General features: G+C 36.9%; 1 protein-coding gene across 1 annotated transcript in view; it reads right to left on the bottom strand.

Moving 5' to 3' along the window:
• PIGK (phosphatidylinositol glycan anchor biosynthesis class K) overlaps window positions 1-19019 on the bottom strand; it is a 539029-nt gene extending 520010 nt beyond the window's left edge. Inside the window, exons 1-2 of the mRNA XM_053693337.1 lie at window positions 18915-19019; window positions 5045-5098 (exon numbers count right to left, since the gene is read on the bottom strand). Coding sequence (XP_053549312.1) covers window positions 5045-5098; window positions 18915-19019 — 159 coding nt within the window. The remainder of the gene's footprint in view (window positions 1-5044; window positions 5099-18914) is intronic.
• Between the last annotated feature and the right edge of the window lie 329 nt (window positions 19020-19348).

Below are 19348 nucleotides of genomic sequence, written 5' to 3'. Positions count from 1 at the left end.
GGGGGTATAGGGATCTCTGTGTTTTAGCACTGCATGTTTGTGGCAGTTGTCGGTTTCTCAAAATAGTTCCAAAAAGGTCTCATAGAGTGTGTATATAGTTCTCCCCCCTGATGTTGATAAGGGCGTGATACTGTAGTAATGAGGCCTTTATGTGCACTCTGCCTCGCCTTCGTTCCTCCCCACAACCCCAGGAGATGTCCTGTATAGCAGTTTGTTATTGGCAGTTCAATTTGTCTATTAGGATCTATGTAGGGACGTGATAGTGAGCTTTATGTCCGGTTGTGTAGACCCTCTCTGTCAATGGGTATGTGCAGATCTTCTATGCACCTTCCGCAGGTTTTTATAAATTGAGGGTATAGAGTTTTGTATGTCTGTGCAGGACCTGCGCTTGGGGACTGTGCTGCCTAATTCTGCTGTAAGGTGTCTTTCTCCTAATCGCTACGCTGTCCCCAGTTCCTTGCCTTTGTTGTCTGTGTGGATCGCCACTAGCACGGGCTGCTGTGTTATGATGTCTTTTGGGTCCTTCACATACACTATCCCTTTAATCTTTGGGGTTATCTAGAGGTCTCTGCACTTACATTGGATCTCAGTGCGTCACTGTTAGTAAGTTAAAATGGCGGTTTCCCGCCTTAGACTATCTCACCCTCCAGCGCCGGTACGGCAGACAAGGAACTCACTTCTCCTCTGTCGTGTCTTCCACAATCTGGTGGGCTTTATTTTAGGCTTAATCTGTTGTAGCGCTGGCTCGAGTGGTATGGAGATCGCCCTCGCGGCATCTGCCGCTGCTATTCCTCTTCAACTGTCTGTGCCTTCAACGGTGAGGGAATTTGCTGTAAAATTCCTTGCCGATTCAAGTCCGGGCAGCCTCTCTGCTACTGCCAAGGATATCGGTTGGTAATGGGCTGATTTTGGTGGTGAAAGGTCAGGTCTGGGAGCGTTATATCAGGAGCTCCTTTCCTTGCGTCCTCTCACTTCGCCCGCCCACCGGAAGTCCCCCCCTGGTGCAGTAATTTTATTAGAAAATAAAGATGCTGATATCTTTAATTTTTAATAAAATACACTACACAGTATTTTGGGGCGGATTTTAAAAAATTAACCAGAGATCTGATCTCTGGTTAATTTCATAAGCGCTAATTGCTACCGTAAACTTGCGGTAGCAATAACCAGCCTCTTGTAATAGCTGATAAATTATTGCACGCTCGCAAACAGACAAATTTGCCCATTTGCGGGCGCACAATAAATTTAGCGCTCCACTCGTTATCTAGCCCTATTTAGTTAATCGGGATAGATACTGTGATGCTAAAGTCAAAGAGATAGAAAGGTCAAAACTGAAATGTAAATGGGAGGTTTTCAGTTTTTAATAGAAGCATTTTTGCAATATACTTCCATTAACAAAAATGCTTATAGTAAAAGTTATTACTGTTTTTACAGGCATACGCACATATGCTGTGAGTGCACTATAGTATGGATGTAGTATGTATTGCATCTGTATGTCAAACAAGCCACTGCTGACTGAAGGGGTGGCCTTGTAAAAGGGACATGACACTTTTTCTTTCATGGTTCAGATAGAGCATGCAATTTTTAATCTGTTTCCAATTTACTTCTATTAACAAATTTATTTTGCTCTCTCTGTATCCTTTGTTGAAAACTAAGTAGGTAGGCTCAGGAGTGTGAAAATGTCTTGATCACCATATGGCAGCAGTTTTGTAAGAATACTTTTAACAAGTGATTGCAGCAATATAGTGCTCAAGACACATGTTCGCTACTTACCTAGGTATGTTCTTCAACAAAGAATACCATGAAAACAAAGCAAATTTAATTGCAGAAGCAAAATTGTATGATCCTTCTGACACACAAAATAAACATTTTGGTTTCATGTCCCATTAACAAACATAAGCTCAACAAAAATACAAAGAAGTTAAAAAGCTTTAACTATTACAATTTATAGAAACAAAAAGGAAGAATTTGTGTCAAACACTCAATGCAAAACGCTTCTTTTAGAGCTGGAAAATTCTGCTGTTTGACTGCACAAGGAAAAATGAAGATCAAGGGCAAAGCATTTCTGTTAGTGCAAATTGATTTTTCTAGCATTGGCATCTCAGTATGAATAGAAAAGAAAAAATAGTAAATCAGGCTTCTAGTCATTTCTCCACAAAGCCAATCAATGTAGTCTGCATTAGAATGCAGCTGAAATTTCTACTTGTTCATGATGAGACTGGTTTATCAAACATGGGCTTTAAATGGTGATGAGCACCAAGCCCCAAAGCATAAAAGAAATAATAATAAAGTTATATCATGTGGTTTTAATGGGGATGGGACCTTTAGTGGCACAGACAAAAAAATCCAAAATGTGAACAGACACCTAATAAAGTTTTTTGTTTTTTATAGTGGACAATTCCCTTTTTAAGAAAATTTTAAAAAGATAGAGCGACAGATGATAGATAGATAAATAGATAGATAAATAGATAGATAGATGTACAAAATCCTGTATCCAAACTGCTTGGGACCGGAAAAAGATTTGGATTTCAGAATATTTGTATATTTGCATCTGTTAATGGGATCAAGTGTGCATAGCAATACCTTAGGTAATTTAGGCAATATTTGCATGTCATAATACAGCTTATACATACAAGCAAAATAAAGCTTTATATCATTTGTAATATGTTTGTAAACACAGTACCATCAGAGAGATAGTACAGAACTATAATAAGAAAGGTAACAGTTGTGGTTTAAAATAAATATTGACTGGCATTTGCTTTCTAGAAAACAACCACACAAAAGACTCAGACAGAGAACATTGTGACTTACTGGTCTGGAAAAACAGCAATTATTAATAATTTTATTTTGAAAACATTAATGAAACAGCTTGGATTTCAGAATAACTCTGGATTTAGGAATTTGTACCTACATATACATCAATCCGGCTATAATTATTATATATAAAGGAGATTTTATATATATATATATATATATATATATATATATATATATATATATATATATATATATATATATATATATACAGTATATATCGCCGACACTAATAAAAGTTATTAACCCCTAATCCGCCGCTCCCCGACACTAATAAAAGTTATTAACCCCTAATCCCGCCACTCCCCGACACTAAATATTATTAACCCCTATTCCTGATTTGAACAGCCAATAGGATTTCAGAAGCTCTCATCCTATTGGCTGATTTGAATTTGAAGAATAAAATCAGCCAATAGGAATGCAAGGTACGCCATTTTGAAACGGCTACCTTGCATTCAACTTTACAGTACGTCGGTGACCGTATAAAGAGGACGCTCCGCTGATGATGTCATCGCCGGTCAGGGAAAGCTCCGCGCCGCCGGGATGAAGATAGAAGACGCCCCCGCAATGGATGAAGATGTCGCTGCCTGGATGGAGATGGATGTCAGGACTTCAGGAACCGTGAGTAGATATTCAGGGGTTAGTGTTAGGTATTTTTGGGGTGGTTTTTTTTTTCGGATTAGGACTTTGGGCAAAGTGTAAAAGAATGCCCATACAAATGTCCCTTTAGGGGCAATGGTCAGTTTAGTTTTTTTTTTTTTTTTTTTTAGAGGTTTTTATTTTAGGGGGTTGATTGGGTGGTGGGACTTTGCATTTTTTGCCAGGTAAAAGAGATGTTTAACAAAAGGCCCTTTTAAGGACTATTGGTAGTTTATTGTAGGTTAGGGGTGTTTTTATTTTGGGGGGCTTTTTTATTTTTATAGTGCTATTAGTTTATGTGTAATTGGTTATATTTTTTAAAATTTCGCTTTGTTATTTTTTATAATCTTAGTGTTTTTAATTTTTTGTAATTTTAGTGTTTATTGTTTTTTGTAATCTTAGATTTTTAACAAAAAATTCGTAGGATTATTTTTTTTTAAATTTGTCATTTAGGTTTTCAATTTTTTTTTAATTGGTATTTTTATTTTTATTTTATTAGAATAGAAATGTTAGGTTAAATTATAGTTTAATGTTAGGTTTATTTTTATTGTAATTTTAATTTAAAGTTAGGGGGGTTAGGTTTAGGGGTTAATAGTTTAATTTAGTGTTTTGCGACGTGGGGGGCCGGCAGTTTAGGGGTTAATAGGTTTCGTTTAGTAGTTCTGATTTGGGGGGCTGGCAGTTTAGGGGTTAATAGGTTTATTTAGTATCGATGATGTCGGGGAGCTGCAGTTTAGGGTTAATATATTTAAATAGTGTTGGCGATGTGGGTGGGCAGCAGATTAGGGGTTAATAACTTTATTTAATAGTGGCGATGTGGGTGGGCAGCAGATTAGGGGTTAATAACTATTTAATAGTAGCGATATGGGTGGGCAACAGATTAGGGGTTAATAGGTTTAATAGTGTTTGCGATGCTGGAGGGTGGCGGTTTAGGGGTTAATAGGTAGTTTATGGGTGCTAGTGTACTTTGTAACATTTTAGTTATGAGTTTTGTGAAACATTTTTGTTACACAAAATCTATAACTATTGGTCTCAGATTGCGGTATGGATTGTGTTGGTATAGGCTGTAACACTAACATTTTAGCCTGTATGCAAAACCTGTAATACGGGCGCTATGAAAATCCTGCACTCACTCTTCATTTTTTTTTAGTGCAGAATGGAAGTTGCGTTATAGGCTAAAATGCTAACGGTATAGATATACCGCTGCGACTCGTAATATCCATCCCTGGCCATTCCAGCGTAATGGCCAATTTATCAGCGTTAAAAGCCGTACTGCAAAACCCGTAATCTAGCCGAATGTTACTTACTAAAATATACATTTTTAAACATTTTTTGTTGCAGCCATCCCACATGCAATGAGATATAAATAAGATATGACTTACAATACAGTTTAAATGTAAGCAGCAAAAAAAAAGCTCAAAATCAGCTTAGCACAGGGATGTGAAAAAGGTTTAGCAGTGATGGGGTGAATTATTGATGAAACAGCTTGTTACAGTTTAAACTAGGAAATTACATTCAAATGAAAGTGTGTTACATGAACATCCATATAAATCATACAGTAATCTTTTTAATTCAATTTAAAACAAATACTTACTAAAACAGCCCAGTTATTTGTGTGTCCACTTCTAAAGAAATGCTCTGCTTTGTACTGGAATACAAAAGTTAAAAAAAAATGTGAATTAGACAAAAATGTGCTCATCCTCACGTGCACAGCATTGAGACTAAGAAATATTCTACAGATATAATAAAAAAAACACTTATATGCTTTGAGTTAAAATTTCTACTGCATTTCATAATTAGGGCAAACAAACACACAGTGTGTTCACTCAGTTTACAAAGCCATATTACCACGATTTTGCTTGTCTCTGCTATACACTAACGCAGTACAAGGTAGAATGCCCACAATGCATAGCAGTGACTGTGCACGGCCTGTTTCATCCTTATAAGACTTTTAATTTCATCTTAAACACATTGAGATTGCTTATATAAAATGTTTAGTTATATGTACTAAAACAACTTTGCATATTTCATTTTTTTCTTCAATAATCTTTATTATCTTTTATATTCAATACAAAAAAATAAAGCGATAAATCACCAATTCATATAAATTAGACAATATACAAATGTGTATAGATATATACAGATATATATATAGGAATAACTATGTACAGGTAGCCCTCAGTTTACGCCGGGGTTAGGTTCCAGAAGGAATGGTTGTAAATCGCAACCGTTGTAAATTGAAACCCAGTTTATAATGTAAGTCAATGGGAAGTGAGTGGCCCCTCTCAAAATTGTCATAAGTAACACCTAATACATTATTTTTAAAGCTTTGAAATTAAGACTTTAAATGCTAAAAAGCATTATAAACCTAATAAAATAATCACACAACACAGAATATATAATTAAACTAAGTTAAATGAACAAAAACATTTGCTAAACAGCATTATAAACCTAAACCTTCACTTTCATTTTTCTGCAAACAGTTCTTTCTATGCATTCCAATCTGGACTGATTTATAGACAGGAAGATCTTGTTCCTTTGAAATCTGCTCGATAGCTCAGGTCTGGTTAAACTGATTAATTTCAGCTTGCTTGGCTTTGCTGTAACACAAGCGGACAGCTCCACCTACTGGCTATTTTAATCAATGCACTGCTTCTCAATGCTTTTCAATAGCAGTCACATGACTGGAAAAAAAGATTGTTATTCTGAAACGGTGTTGTAAACCGAGGGCCACCTGTATAAATACTTAGAAAATAGTAAATACATAGTCAAAACCTTTATTAAAAAATAATATTGCATAAATATTTTATTTCATGATTTCATTTATTTAACTTCAAAGGACTCCAATGCACACACACACACATATATATATATATTTATTTATATGTGTATACATGTCTATAAAAACGTATATACACATATAAATCCATAAATACATATGTACACATATTTTGTATAGATTCATTATTTTAAAAAGCTTGAACGGGTTCTTGTGATTCAAAAGTAAAAAAAAAAAAATCTTGATTTAATATTTAACTTGACTGGGTACAATAGAGAAAATATTATACTCTCCTCCACCAATCTGGAACAGATACTGGAAAATTGCCTTCTTTTTGCAGATGTGTCAAATGAGAAGTCCTGGAAGCTTAGAGTCCTTGAAAGAAAGTTGCGCTTCTTCCTAAAAACCCTTAAAATTTAAACTTCCCTTGAAAGCTCAGCATCTTCACAATAACAGGACATGGTCATTTTTAATCCTTGGTCGGTTATTACAGGCTCCTTGCACAACCTATGGGCTCTTTCCACTGTAAATAGAATCTTGTCTTCCTTCAAACCCAGAAGACTGGGTAGCGTTTTTTCAGCAAAATGACTAAGTCTTCTGACTTATTTGCCTCTGGAAGACCAATTATACTAAAATTGTTGCTCCTTGTGCGGTTTTCGATAACCTCCAATTTGTCAGATAAGTGAGCATTTTGCTTTAACTGCTAAATTTTATCTTCTCATTCTTTTTATCTTCATAGTTTGACACTGTCCCATTTCAGATAGCCTCTCAGAGTGGCATTTTAACTCTTTAATCACTGTGTAAAGCCTTGCATGTATTTCCTCAAACTGAGGAAGAATTAGTACAGACACCTGTAGGGCAATATTGCATTTTCCCTCAGATATTGTTTTATTCAAAGTGTTCATTAGTTTATTTCTCAAGATTCTTAAAGGGACACTGAACCCAAATTTTTTCTTTCACGATTCAGATAGAACATGCAATTTTAAGCAACTTTCTAATTTACTCCTATTATCAATTTTTCTACGCTCTCTTGCTATCTTTATTTTAAAAAAAGAGCTATCTAAGCTTTGGAGCCAGCCAACACTGGGCAGCACTTGTTTATTGGTGGGTGCATTTATCCACCAATCAGCAAGAACAACACAGGTTGTTCAATAAAAATGGGCCGGCATCTAAACTTACATTCTTGCTTTTCAAATAAAGATACCAAGAGAATGAAGAACATTTGATAATAGGAGTAAATTAGAAAGTTGCTTAAAATTGCATGCTCTATCTGAATCACGAAAGAAAACATTTGGATTCAGTGTCCCTTTAACTTTAGGTGACATTTTAGCTGAGTTTAGATATTTATCCATTAACAACAAGTTCCAAATTTAGCAAAATATGTACACCACACAGATCTGCTCCCTTTTTTCGTCTCTTAAATTATGTGTTAGCCCATTATAAGCAGCAAAAAAGTTATCTTTCAAGAATCTGCAAACAAACTTTGCACTTTTTTAGTAAAAATTGAGAGATTTATACCTCCTAAAAACTCTGTATGAAGACGATTTCTCCCAAAGCAGCATTCCAGCTTCAGTACACTCATCAGGGCTACTCTCTTTCTTGGGGATGAAGCATTCTTTCCTTTCTTTGGGGTAAAGGACTTGCTCCTAACTTGTGAGTATAGCCAGGGCGGGACACACCAGTTCTCCTAGGTGTTATCCCAGCCTGGGTTGTCGGCAAAGTTTCGCCTAAGCCACCCTCTCTTTGGCAGATGCAGTGATCCTCTCGGCAGCTTAGGACCGCTGCTCAGCTATGCAATGTATAGCGATGGAACTCAGATGTGCCAATTGACTCAGCTCGCGAGCGCTGCAGGCCACAGCTCATCTTCTGTGGATCAGGTGCCATGCGACCACACGCACAGTCTGCAATACACGCCCCCTTCTCCAACTCTGCATATTTTCATTATTTATTTTCCCCTTTTTATGTAAATTAGCTCTGAGAATTGATCAATTTCCAATTCTCAGAACATGAAATGCACCCAGTTCACTACTCAAAGCTAACTCATCTGTCATATCTGTCCCTAATGGGTTTATCAGATAACAACTGCAAATCAATGTACTCTATAACACTGTTATGAGCACACCTGAACTTGGGTGGGGTGCTTAAACCAATGGGAGACCAAGTTCAGGTGTGCTCATAACAGTGTTATAGAGTTGTGAATAAAAAGCCAGGGAGTCCGATTCTATTATGAAGAGTAAAAGCAGGAATGTTTCAGCCCTCTGTGGCAAAGGACTGTAGAGTAGGACCAGTCGAATTGGGGCACCTTGAAAGTGGTGACTGGCTAAGCAGAATATGGCCATATTGTGTGACTAAGTTCCCAATATTATTTTAAAAAGAATAGTTGTCTCTTGATGTATTTGCAGGCAATTTTTTGCAGCAGTAAAAAATATGTTGTGCTTTGGAAAATGGATGTGCGCTGATACCTCTTTGCTTGTGTAATTACTGGGTCATATTGGCAGCACTCCCAGATGTGGATTTAAACTTTTTGTAAGGTGTGCTAAAAAAACAAATTTTGTATTTGTATTTAAAATTACCAGGGAGACTGACCATCTCCCATTGGTTTAAGCACCCCACCCAAGTTCAGGTGCGCTCATAACAGTGTTATAGAGTTGTGAATAAAAAGCCAGGGAGTCTCATTCTATTATGAAGAGTAAAAGCAGGAATGTTTCAGCCCTCTGTGGCAAAAGGACTGTAGAGTAGGACCAGTCGAATTGGGGCACCTTGAAAGTGGTGACTGACTAAGCAGAATATGGCCATATTGTGTGACTAAGTTCCCAATATTATTTAAAAAAGAATAGTTGTCTCTTGATGTATTTGCAGGCAATTTTTTGCAGCAGTAAAAAATATGTTGTGCTTTGGAAAATGGATGTGCGCTGATACCTCTTTGTTTGTAAATATATATCTTTCATGTAATTGGCAAGAGTCCATGGGCTAGTGACGTATGGGATATACAATCCTACCAGGAGGGGCAAAGTTTCCCAAACCTCAAAATGCCTATAAATACACCCCTCACCACACCCACAATTCAGTTTTACAAACTTTGCCTCATATGGAGGTGGTGAAGCAAGTTTGTGCTAAGATTTCTACGTTGACATGCGATTCCTCTCAGAGTACAGCGAATGTCAGAGGGATGTGAAGGGAGTATCACCTATTAAATGCATGATTTCCCTAACGGGGGTCTATTTCATAGGTTCTCTGTTATCAGTCGTAGAGATTCATCTCCTACCTCCCTTTTCAGATCATCGATATACTCTCATATACTATTACCTCTACTGATAACTGTTTCAGTACTGGTTTGGCTATCTGCTATATGTGGATGGGTGTCTTTTTGGTAAGTATGTTTTTTATTACTTAAGACACCCCAGCTATGGTCTGGCACTTTATGCATTTATATAAAGTTATAAATATATGTATTGTACTTATATTTGCCATGAGTCAGGTTCATGTATTTCCTTGTGCAGACTGTCAGTTTCATATTTGGGAAATAAAACATATTAAGAAATATTTTTTTTTTCTTACCTGGGGTTTAGTCTTTTTTTCAAATTGACTACTTTTTACTCTTTCAAACTGCGGGCAGTATTAGGCCCGTGGGTGTGCCAAATGCTAGACTTTATTGCGTCATTCTTGGCGCAAGAATTTTTTGGCGCGAAAAGTACGTCCGTTGACGCAAGTTAGTCACTTCCGGTGTCGTAGTTGACGCGGAAGTCTTACACACGGTTGCGCTGTTAGTGACGCAAGTGTGTCATTTCTGGATATTGTTGGCGCCAAAAAAGTTTCTTTTACGTTGTGCGTCATACTTGACACCAAATTTTTCATTAGTTTTATACCCCATTGCTGTTTGCCTCTTGCCTTTCTCTATGTCAGAGGGCTATGCTGTTTGCATTTTTTACCATTCCTGAAACTGTCATATAAGGAAATTGATAGTTTTGCTTTATATGTTGTTTTTTCTTTTACATTTTGCAAGATGTCTCAATCTGACCCTGCCTCAGAAGTATCTGTTGGAACGTTGCTGCCTGACATCGGTTCTACCAAAGCTAAGTGCATTTGTTGTAAGATTGTGGAAATTATATATCCGAATGTCATTTGTAATAGTTGTCATGATAAACTTTTACATGCAGAGAATGTATCCATCAGTAATAGTACATTGCTGGTTGCAGTTCCTTCAACTTCTAATGTACATGATATACCTATGAATTTTAAAGAATTTGTTACTGATTCTATTCAGAAGGCTTTGTCTGCATTTCCGCCTTCTAATAAACGTAAAAGGTCTTTTAAAACTTCTCATAAAGTCGATGAAATTTCAAATGACCGGCAACATAATGATGTATCCTCCTCTGATGAGGATCTGATTCAGAAGATCCTTCCTCAGATATTGACACTGACAAATCTACTTATTTGTTTAAAATAGAGTACATTCGTTCTTTGTTAAAAGAAGTGTTAATTACTTTGGATATTGAGGAAGCTAGTCCTCTTGACATTAAGACTAGTAAACTTTTAAATGCTATTTTTAAATCTCCTGTGGTTACTCCACAGGTTTTTCCTATTCCTGATGCTATTTCTGATATGATTTCTAAGGAATGGAATAAGCCGGGTACTTCTTTTATTCCTTCTTCAAGGTTTAAAAAATTGTATCCTTTACCAGCAATTTCTATAGAGTTTTGGGAAAAGAACCCCAAAGTTGATGGAGCTATTTCTACTCTTGCTAAACGTACCACTATTCCTATGGAAGACAGTACTTCTTTTAAAGATCCTTTAGATAGGAAACTTGAATCCTATCTAAGGAAAGCCTATTTATATTCAGGTCATCTTCTTAGGCCTGCAATTTCTTTGGCTGATGTTGCGGCTGCATCAACTTTTTGGTTGGAGAATTTAGCGCAACAAGAATTGGATTCTGACATATCTAGCATTGTTTGTTTACTGCAACATGCTAATTATTTTATTTGTGATGCCATTTTTGATATTATCAAAATTGATGTTAGATCCATATCTTTAGCTATTTTAGTTAGAAGAGCTTTGTGGCTTAAATCTTGGAATGCTGATATGACATCTAAGTCCAGATTATTAGCTCTTTCTTTCCAAGGTAATAATTTATTTGATTCTCAGTTGGATTCGATTATTTCAACTGTTACTGGAGGAAAGGGGTTTTTTCTGCCTCAGGATAAAAAACACCTAAGGGTAAATCTAAGGCTTCTAACCGTTTTCGTTCCTTTCGTCAAAATAAGGAACAAAAATCAAATCCTTCCCCCAAGGAATCTGTTTCCAATTGGAAGCCTTCCTCAAATTGGAATAAATCCAAGCCTTTTAAAAAACCAAAATCAGCCCTTAAGTCCGTATGAAGGTGTGGCCCTCATTCCAGTTCAGCTGGTAGGGGGCAGATTAAAATTTTTCAAGGATTTTTGGATAAATTCTGTCCAAAATCAATGGATTCAGAGCATTGTCTCTCAAGGGTATCGAATAGGATTCAGAGTAAGACCTCCTGTGAGAAGATTTTTTCTCTCACGTATCCCAGCAAATCCAGTAAAAGCTCAGGCTTTCCTGAAGTGTGTTTCAGACCTGGAGTCTTCAGGGGTAATCATGCGGGTTCCTTTTCAGGAACAGGGTCTGGGGTTTTATTCAAATCTATTCATTGTCCCAAAGAAGGAAAATTCATTCAGACAAGTTCTGGATCTGAAAATTTTGAATCGTTATGTAAGAGTACCAACTTTCAAGATGGTGACTATAAGGACTATTCTGCCTTTTGTTCAGCAAGGACATTATATGTCTACAATAGACTTGCAGGATGCATACCTTCATATTACGATTCATCCAGAACATTATCAGTTCCTGAGATTCTCTTTTCTAGACAAGCATTACCAATTTGTTGCTCTTCCATTTGGCCTAGCAACAGCTCCAAGAATCTTTTCAAAGGTTCTAGGTGCCCTACGCTCTGTAATCAGAGAGCGGGGTATTGCAGTGTTTCCTTATTTGGACGATATCTCGGTACTAGCTCAGTCTTTACGTTCTGCAGAATCTCACACAAATCAACTAGCGTGGTTTCTTCAAAAACATGGTTGGAGGATCAATTTACCAAAAAGTTTCTTGATTCTTCAGACAAGGGTCGCCTTTTTAGGTTTCCAGATAGATTCAGTGTCCATGACATTGTCTCTAACAGACAAGAGAGACGTTTGAAATTGGTTGCAGCCTGTCGGCACCTTCAGTCTCAGTTATTCCCTTCAGTGGCTATGTGCATGGAAGTTTTAGGCCTCATGACTGCAGCATCGGACGCGATTCCTTTTGCTCGTTTTCACATGAGACCTCTCCAGCTTTGTATGCTGAATCAATGGTGCAGGGATTATACAAAGATATCACAGTTATTATCCTTAAATCCCAATGTTCGACACTCTCTGACGTGGTGGTTAAATCACCAGCGTTTAGTTCAAGGGGCTTCCTTTATTCGGCCAACCTGGACTGTGATTACTACAGACGCAAGTCTTTCAGGTTGGGGAGCTGTTTGGGGATCTCTGACAGCACAAGGGGTTTGTAAATCTCAAGAGGCGAGATTAATCAATCAACTCCGAACTATGAAAGAAGTATCTTGGATACTTGCTTGGGCGGAATCCAGCTCCTGTCTAATCTCTGCGGTGCATATCCCAGGTGTAGACAATTGGGAGGCAGATTATCTCAGACGTCAGACTTTACATCCAGGGGAGTGGTCTCTCCATCCAGATGTATTTTCTCAGATTGTTCAGATGTGGGGTCTTCCAGAGATAGATATCATGGCCTCTCATCTAAACAAGAAACTTCCCAGATACCTGTCCAGGTCCAGGGATGTTCAGGCGAAAGCAGTGGATGCGCTGACACTTCCTTGGTGTTATCATCCTGCTTACATTTTTCCGCTTCTAGTTCTTCTTCCAAGAGTGATATCCAAAATCATCATGGAACAATCGTTTGTGTTGCTGGTGGCTCCAGCATGGCCACACAGGTTTTGGTATGCGGATCTTGTTCGGATGTCCAGTTGCCAACCTTGGCCACTTCCATTAAGGCCGGACCTTCTGTTTCAAGGTCCGTTTTTTTCCATCAGGATCTCAAATCATTAAATTTGAAGGTATGGAAATTGAACGCTTAGTACTAAGTCATAGAGGTTTCTCTGACTCAGTGATTAATACTATGTTACAAGCTCGTAAATCTGTCTCTAGAAATATTTATTATCGAGTTTGGAAGACCTACATTTCCTGGTGTTCTTCTCATAAATTCTCTTGGCATTCTTTTAGAATTCCTAGAATTCTAGAGTTTCTTCAGGATGGTTTGGGTAAGGGTTTGTCTGCAAGTTCCTTGAAGGGACAAATCTCTGCCCTTTCCGTTTTATTTCACAGAAAGATTGCTAAACTTCCTGATATTCACTGTTTTGTACAGGCTTTAGTTCGTATTAAGCCCGTCATTAAATCAATTTCTCCTCCTTGGAGTCTTAATTTGGTTTTGAAGGCGTCACAGGCTCCTCCACTTGAGCCTATGCATTCTTTGGACATTAAACTACTTTCTTGGAAAGTGTTGTTCCTTTTGGCCATCTCTTCTGCTAGAAAAGTTTCTGAGCTATCTGCTCTTTCTTGTGAATCTCCTTTTCTGATTTTTCATCAGGATAAGGCGGTTTTGCGGACTTCATTTAAATTTTTGCCTAAAGTTGTGAATTCTAACAACATCAGTAGAGAAATTGTTGTCCCTTCCTTGTGTCCTAATCCTAAGAATTCTTTGGAAACATTCTTACATTCTTTGGATGTGGTAAGAGCTTTGAAATATTATGTTGAAGCTACTAAAAATTTCAGGAAGACTTCTAGTCTATTTGTTATATTTTCTGGTCCTAGGAAAGGTCAGAAGGCCTCTGCTATTTCCTTGGCTTCTTGGTTAAAGCTTTTGATTCTTCAAGCTTATTTGGAGTCGGGTCACGCTCCACCTCAGAGAATTACAGCTCATTCTACTAGATCAGTCTCCACTTCGTGGGCTTTTAAGAATGAAGCTTCAGTTGATCAGATTTGCAAAGCAGCAACTTGGTCTTCTTTGCATACATTTACTAAATTCTACCATTTTGATGTATTTGCTTCTTCAGAAGCAGTTTTTGGTAGAAAAGTTCTTCAGGCAGCTGTTTCAGTTTGATTCTTCTGCTGATGTTTTAAGTTTTTCTTTTCATTATGAGAATAACATATTTTGGGTTGTGGATTATTTTTTCAGCGAGAAATGGCTGTTGTTTATTTTTATCCCTCCCTCTCTAGTGACTCTTGAGTGGAGTTCCACATCTTGGGTATTGATATCCCATACGTCACTAGCTCATGGACTCTTGCCAATTACATGAAAGAAAACATAATTTATGTAAGAATTTACCTGATAAATTAATTTCTTTGATATTTGCAAGAGTCCATGAGGCCCACCCTTTTTATGGTGGTTATGATTTTTTTGTATAAAGCACAATTATTTCCAAATTCCTTTGTTGATGCTTTTTACTCCTTTCTTTATCACCCCACTTCTTGGCTATTCGTTAAACTGAATTGTGGGTGTGGTGAGGGGTGTATTTATAGGCATTTTGAGGTTTGGGAAACTTTGCCCCTCCTGGTAGGACTGTATATCCCATATGTCACTAGCGCATGGACTCTTGCCAATATAAAAGAAATTAACTTATCAGGTAAATTCTTACATAAATTATGATATATAGATATAGATATAGATATAGATATATATATATATATATAGCATTTTATTTTAGTACTGGCAGACTTTCTGGCGGTGACAATTGTGAGGTGCGGGAGGGAAGAGAGGTGTCAGGGAGGTATCAGGGGGTGGGATGTGTCAGGTGGGAGGCTGATCTCTACACTAAAGCTAAAATTAACCCTACAAGCTACCCAATTTAACCCCTTCACTGCTGGGCATAATACAAGTGTCGTGCGCAGCAGCATTAGCAGCCTTCTAATTACCAAAAAGCAATGCCAAAGCCATATATGTCTGCTATTTCAAAACAAAAGGGATCCCAGAGAAGCATTTACAACCATTTGTGACATAATTGCACAAGCTGTTTGTAAATCATTTCAGTAAGGAACCTAAAGTTTGTGAAAAAAGTTAACGATTCTTTTTATTTGATCGCATTTGGCGGTGAAATGGTGACATGAAATATACCAAAATGGGCATAGATCAATACTTTGGGTTGTCTACTACACTAATACTAAAATTAACCCTACAACTCCCTTCAAGCTACTCAATTAACCCCTTCACTGCCGGGCATAATACAAGTGTGGTGCGTAGCAGAATATAGCGGCCTTCTAATTACCAAAAAGTAATGCCAAAGTCATATGTCTGCTATTTCTGAACAAAGGGGATCCCAGAGAAGCATTTACAACCATTTGTGCCATAATTGCACAAGCTGTTTGTAAATAATTTCAGTGAGAAACCTAAAGGATGTAAAAAAGTTTGTGAAAAATCCAACAATTTTTTTAATTTGATCGCATTTGGCGGTGAAATGGTGGCATGAAATATACCAAAATAGGCCTAGATCAATTCTTTGGGTTGTCTACTAAAAAAAAATATATATATATATATACACATGTGAAGGGTTATTCAGGGATTCCTGACAGATATCAGTGTTACAATGTAACTATTGCTAATTTTGAAAAAACAATGGTTTGAAAATAGCAATGTGCTACTTGTACTTATTGCCCTATAACTTGCAAAAAAAAGCCAAGAACATGTAAACAATGGATATTTCTAAATTCAGGACAAAATTTTGAAACTATTTAGCATGGATGTTTTTGGTGGTTGTAGATGTGTAACAGATTTTGGGGGTCAAATTTAAAAAACATTTTATTTTTTTATAGTAAGTTATAAGATATGATGAAAATAAGGGTATCTTTAGAAAGCCCATTTAGTTGCGAGAAAAATGGTATATAATATGTGTGGGTGCAGTAAATTAATAAGAGGAAAATTACAGCTAAACACAAACACTGTAGAAATGTAAAAATAGCCCTGGTCCCAAACGGTCAACAAATGGAAAAGTGATCTGGTCACTAAGGGGCTAAAGGGACATGAAAGTCATTTTTTTCTTTCGGGATTCAACTTTCCAATTTAGTTCTATTATCTCATTTATTGTGTTCTCTTGGTATTCTTTGTTGAAAATAATACCTAGGAAAGCTCAGAAGCTGCTAATTGGTGATTGCACATATTTCCCTCATGTTATTGGCTTAACCAATGTGGTCAGCCAGCTCCCAGTAGAGCATTGGTGCTTCTTAACAAAGGACACCAAGAGAATTAAGCAAATTATATAAAACAAGTACATTGAACAATTGTTTTAAGTTGTATCCTCTATCTTAATTATGAAACAAAAAGTTTGGGTTTCATGTCCCTTTAATAACTGAGACCATCCTTATAGTCAGCAGACTAAAGCCCAGATTGGCTCCTCCAAATAAGGCAAATGGGGGTGGAGCTTGGCTATTGACAAACAATTGGAATGAAAAGGATGCTATTTTGTTTTTAAACTTAGCTGACATGTTATTCTACAACAAACTCTCTAGGGAACAAGGTTGTCTCACCTTGCTGCTTTCATTTATTTATCCCTGATCGGTACCCCATGGATTGCAAATTACAAACAAAAAATATTCTATGAAGTTTGGGGGAAGAGATAATTATGCATAATTTGCATAACAGATATGTGGTTGGGAGCAGTGATATAATAATGATTACATGGTAATTAAAAAAAAAAACATAAATTGGAAGAATTTGGACAAGGAAAGCAGACAATAATTAAATGCAACTACAAAAAATGTTTATGTATCTAATACAGAAATAACTGTCATGGTAATCACTATCATGCTAAGACTAAGGCAACAAATACTAAGGTAATGTGAGAGCTCAGCATCAGTCACAAAAGATTAGTAAATAATACATTAGGGGATATTGTCCGACACTGATTTAGGATTCACACTTAGTACTAAGAAGGAGGAATTACAGGGGAAAGATGATAAACTGCAATTTCCCCTGACAAAGAACACATGCATTATGTATCTGCAAACTGCAATTTTCACTCAAAGGGACATTAAAGTCAACTTAACCTCCCATACAATGTTAAGGACATTGCACTATACATTATTTATACCTCTGAAATGGTGCTTCCATCCTAAATAAATATGGTGAAAGCTGTCTAACTTGTAAACATTATACAGGGATGGTATAGCTCAGAGCAAATATGGTGTTACAATTGTCCCTGGCTACAGCAAAGGAGACTAAGGGCTTGATGATTGAAAGCTCTTTCTGGGCTGTCAAGGTTATTAAAGAATGCTCGCGAGTCCTTCTATTTCCCTGGTGGAATGATCTAAAGCCACTTTTTACCCTGAAAACAGGGTGTCTCGCTAAGAGGCGTATACTACATTTTCATAAGCAGGAAAAAAATTGTATTGTTAAGGTGCTTAAAAAATCGTAACAAAATTATTTACCAAAAATCGTATGTTAACAAAAAAGTAAAAATTGTATGTAATTTACACAGGAATAAATTAAATATGCACAGAGTAAATCATAATTGTAGTACACTGGATGTGCAAAAATCACACAGAAATTTGAACTTATAAATACAAAATGCAAAGCATAATTGTTGTTTTTTCGTAAAATGGGCTGAACATCGACGTATATGAAAATGTCTCTCTAATCCCAGCGTAATTCTATAAAGATTTTCGCACTGCAGATATTACAGTTTTTTCTCGCCAACTAAAAAGGTGGCGAGATTTTCTCAGAACACTCAAAATAATAATTATAACCCTAATAGAAAAACACATATATATGAAAATATAGGCAAATGTAAGCTACTCTATGCAGAAAGCAGCATAATGTGAGTTATATTGGCTGCAGGATTTTAATTTTAATGTGCTTCCCCTGCTAACTTCCCCTGCTAAGGAGCGAAGTATCCCTATTCGGCGAGCTCCAATACTTTTAATAGGAATCATATCGGCTCTCGCAGGGACTGCCCCTTTTTTACGATTATTCCACCGGGGCAGCCCTGCGAGAGTCAGCAAGAAAAAGATGGCTTGGAGCAGGCGAAGTTTATATCATCGAGCCCAAAAATATTAATTCCACCAGGTATTTCAAGAGGCGAATCCCTGAACTACTCTTGATTTGCAAATTGTTATAAAGAGTGCTAGCATAATGCAAGCATTAAATGATTCAGACATTTTTGAATTCAAACCCTTTGAAAAACTTTGGGACATGAGACCCATTTTTTTTTCTTTCATGGTTCAGATAGAGATCAGAATTTTAAACACATTTTCAATTTATTTCTATTACAAAAAAAAAAAATCTTCATTCCTTTGGTATCCATTGTTGATGTAGCAGCAATACACTACTGGAAGGTTGCTGAGCACATTGAGTAAACCAATGACAAGAGACATCTATTGGTAGCCACCAATCAGTGTATTGCTGCCCCTGACCCTGCCTAGGTGCCATTACAGTATTGGTTACTTATCAGTATAAACAGCATTCGGGGTGGTGTATATATAATTTTTTTATTTATATTTTGCAAATAAATATTTCATAGGCAGGGTTCAGTAATATCAAACACAGTGTGTTCATTAAAAATCTTGGCAAGCACAAGTTTTCATTTATCACACACAATATAAAAAGGGAGGACCATGAGATTGTTTCATACCTCGACATCTTGAGCGTTAATACCCAGCTGCACACAACAAGCTAATAATACAAATATAGTAACCGGTAACCAGGATGCTTCCCTGTGCGCAGCCATTGCTCCCATTTGACAACCGGAAAAGCAAATGAAAATATCCGCATCACGTGATAAGCAGCGCAACAATAGCTGTGGACTAGTAAGCGCTGAGCATGCTGGGAGTGGTAGTCCATGTGGCTGATGCTTTAGAAAATCTATAGCATGCTTCTGTTATTGTCTGAATTTGTCTGAATTTGTCTGATTGATTTTAGTATGACAAGTGACACTTCCACGGTTTTGTCACTGGGTCACTATATCATAAAACACCTTATGTTTGCGTTCTAAATACATCGCTAATTTAAGGACATGGAGTACAGTACTGAAAACATTTTAGTACTGATGAAAGTAGTCACGGTAGT

Source organism: Bombina bombina, chromosome 10 (genome assembly GCF_027579735.1).
Source record: "Bombina bombina isolate aBomBom1 chromosome 10, aBomBom1.pri, whole genome shotgun sequence".
In the NCBI taxonomy this organism is placed as follows: domain Eukaryota; kingdom Metazoa; phylum Chordata; class Amphibia; order Anura; family Bombinatoridae; genus Bombina; species Bombina bombina.
This window is presented reverse-complemented; position numbering and strand designations above follow the sequence as displayed.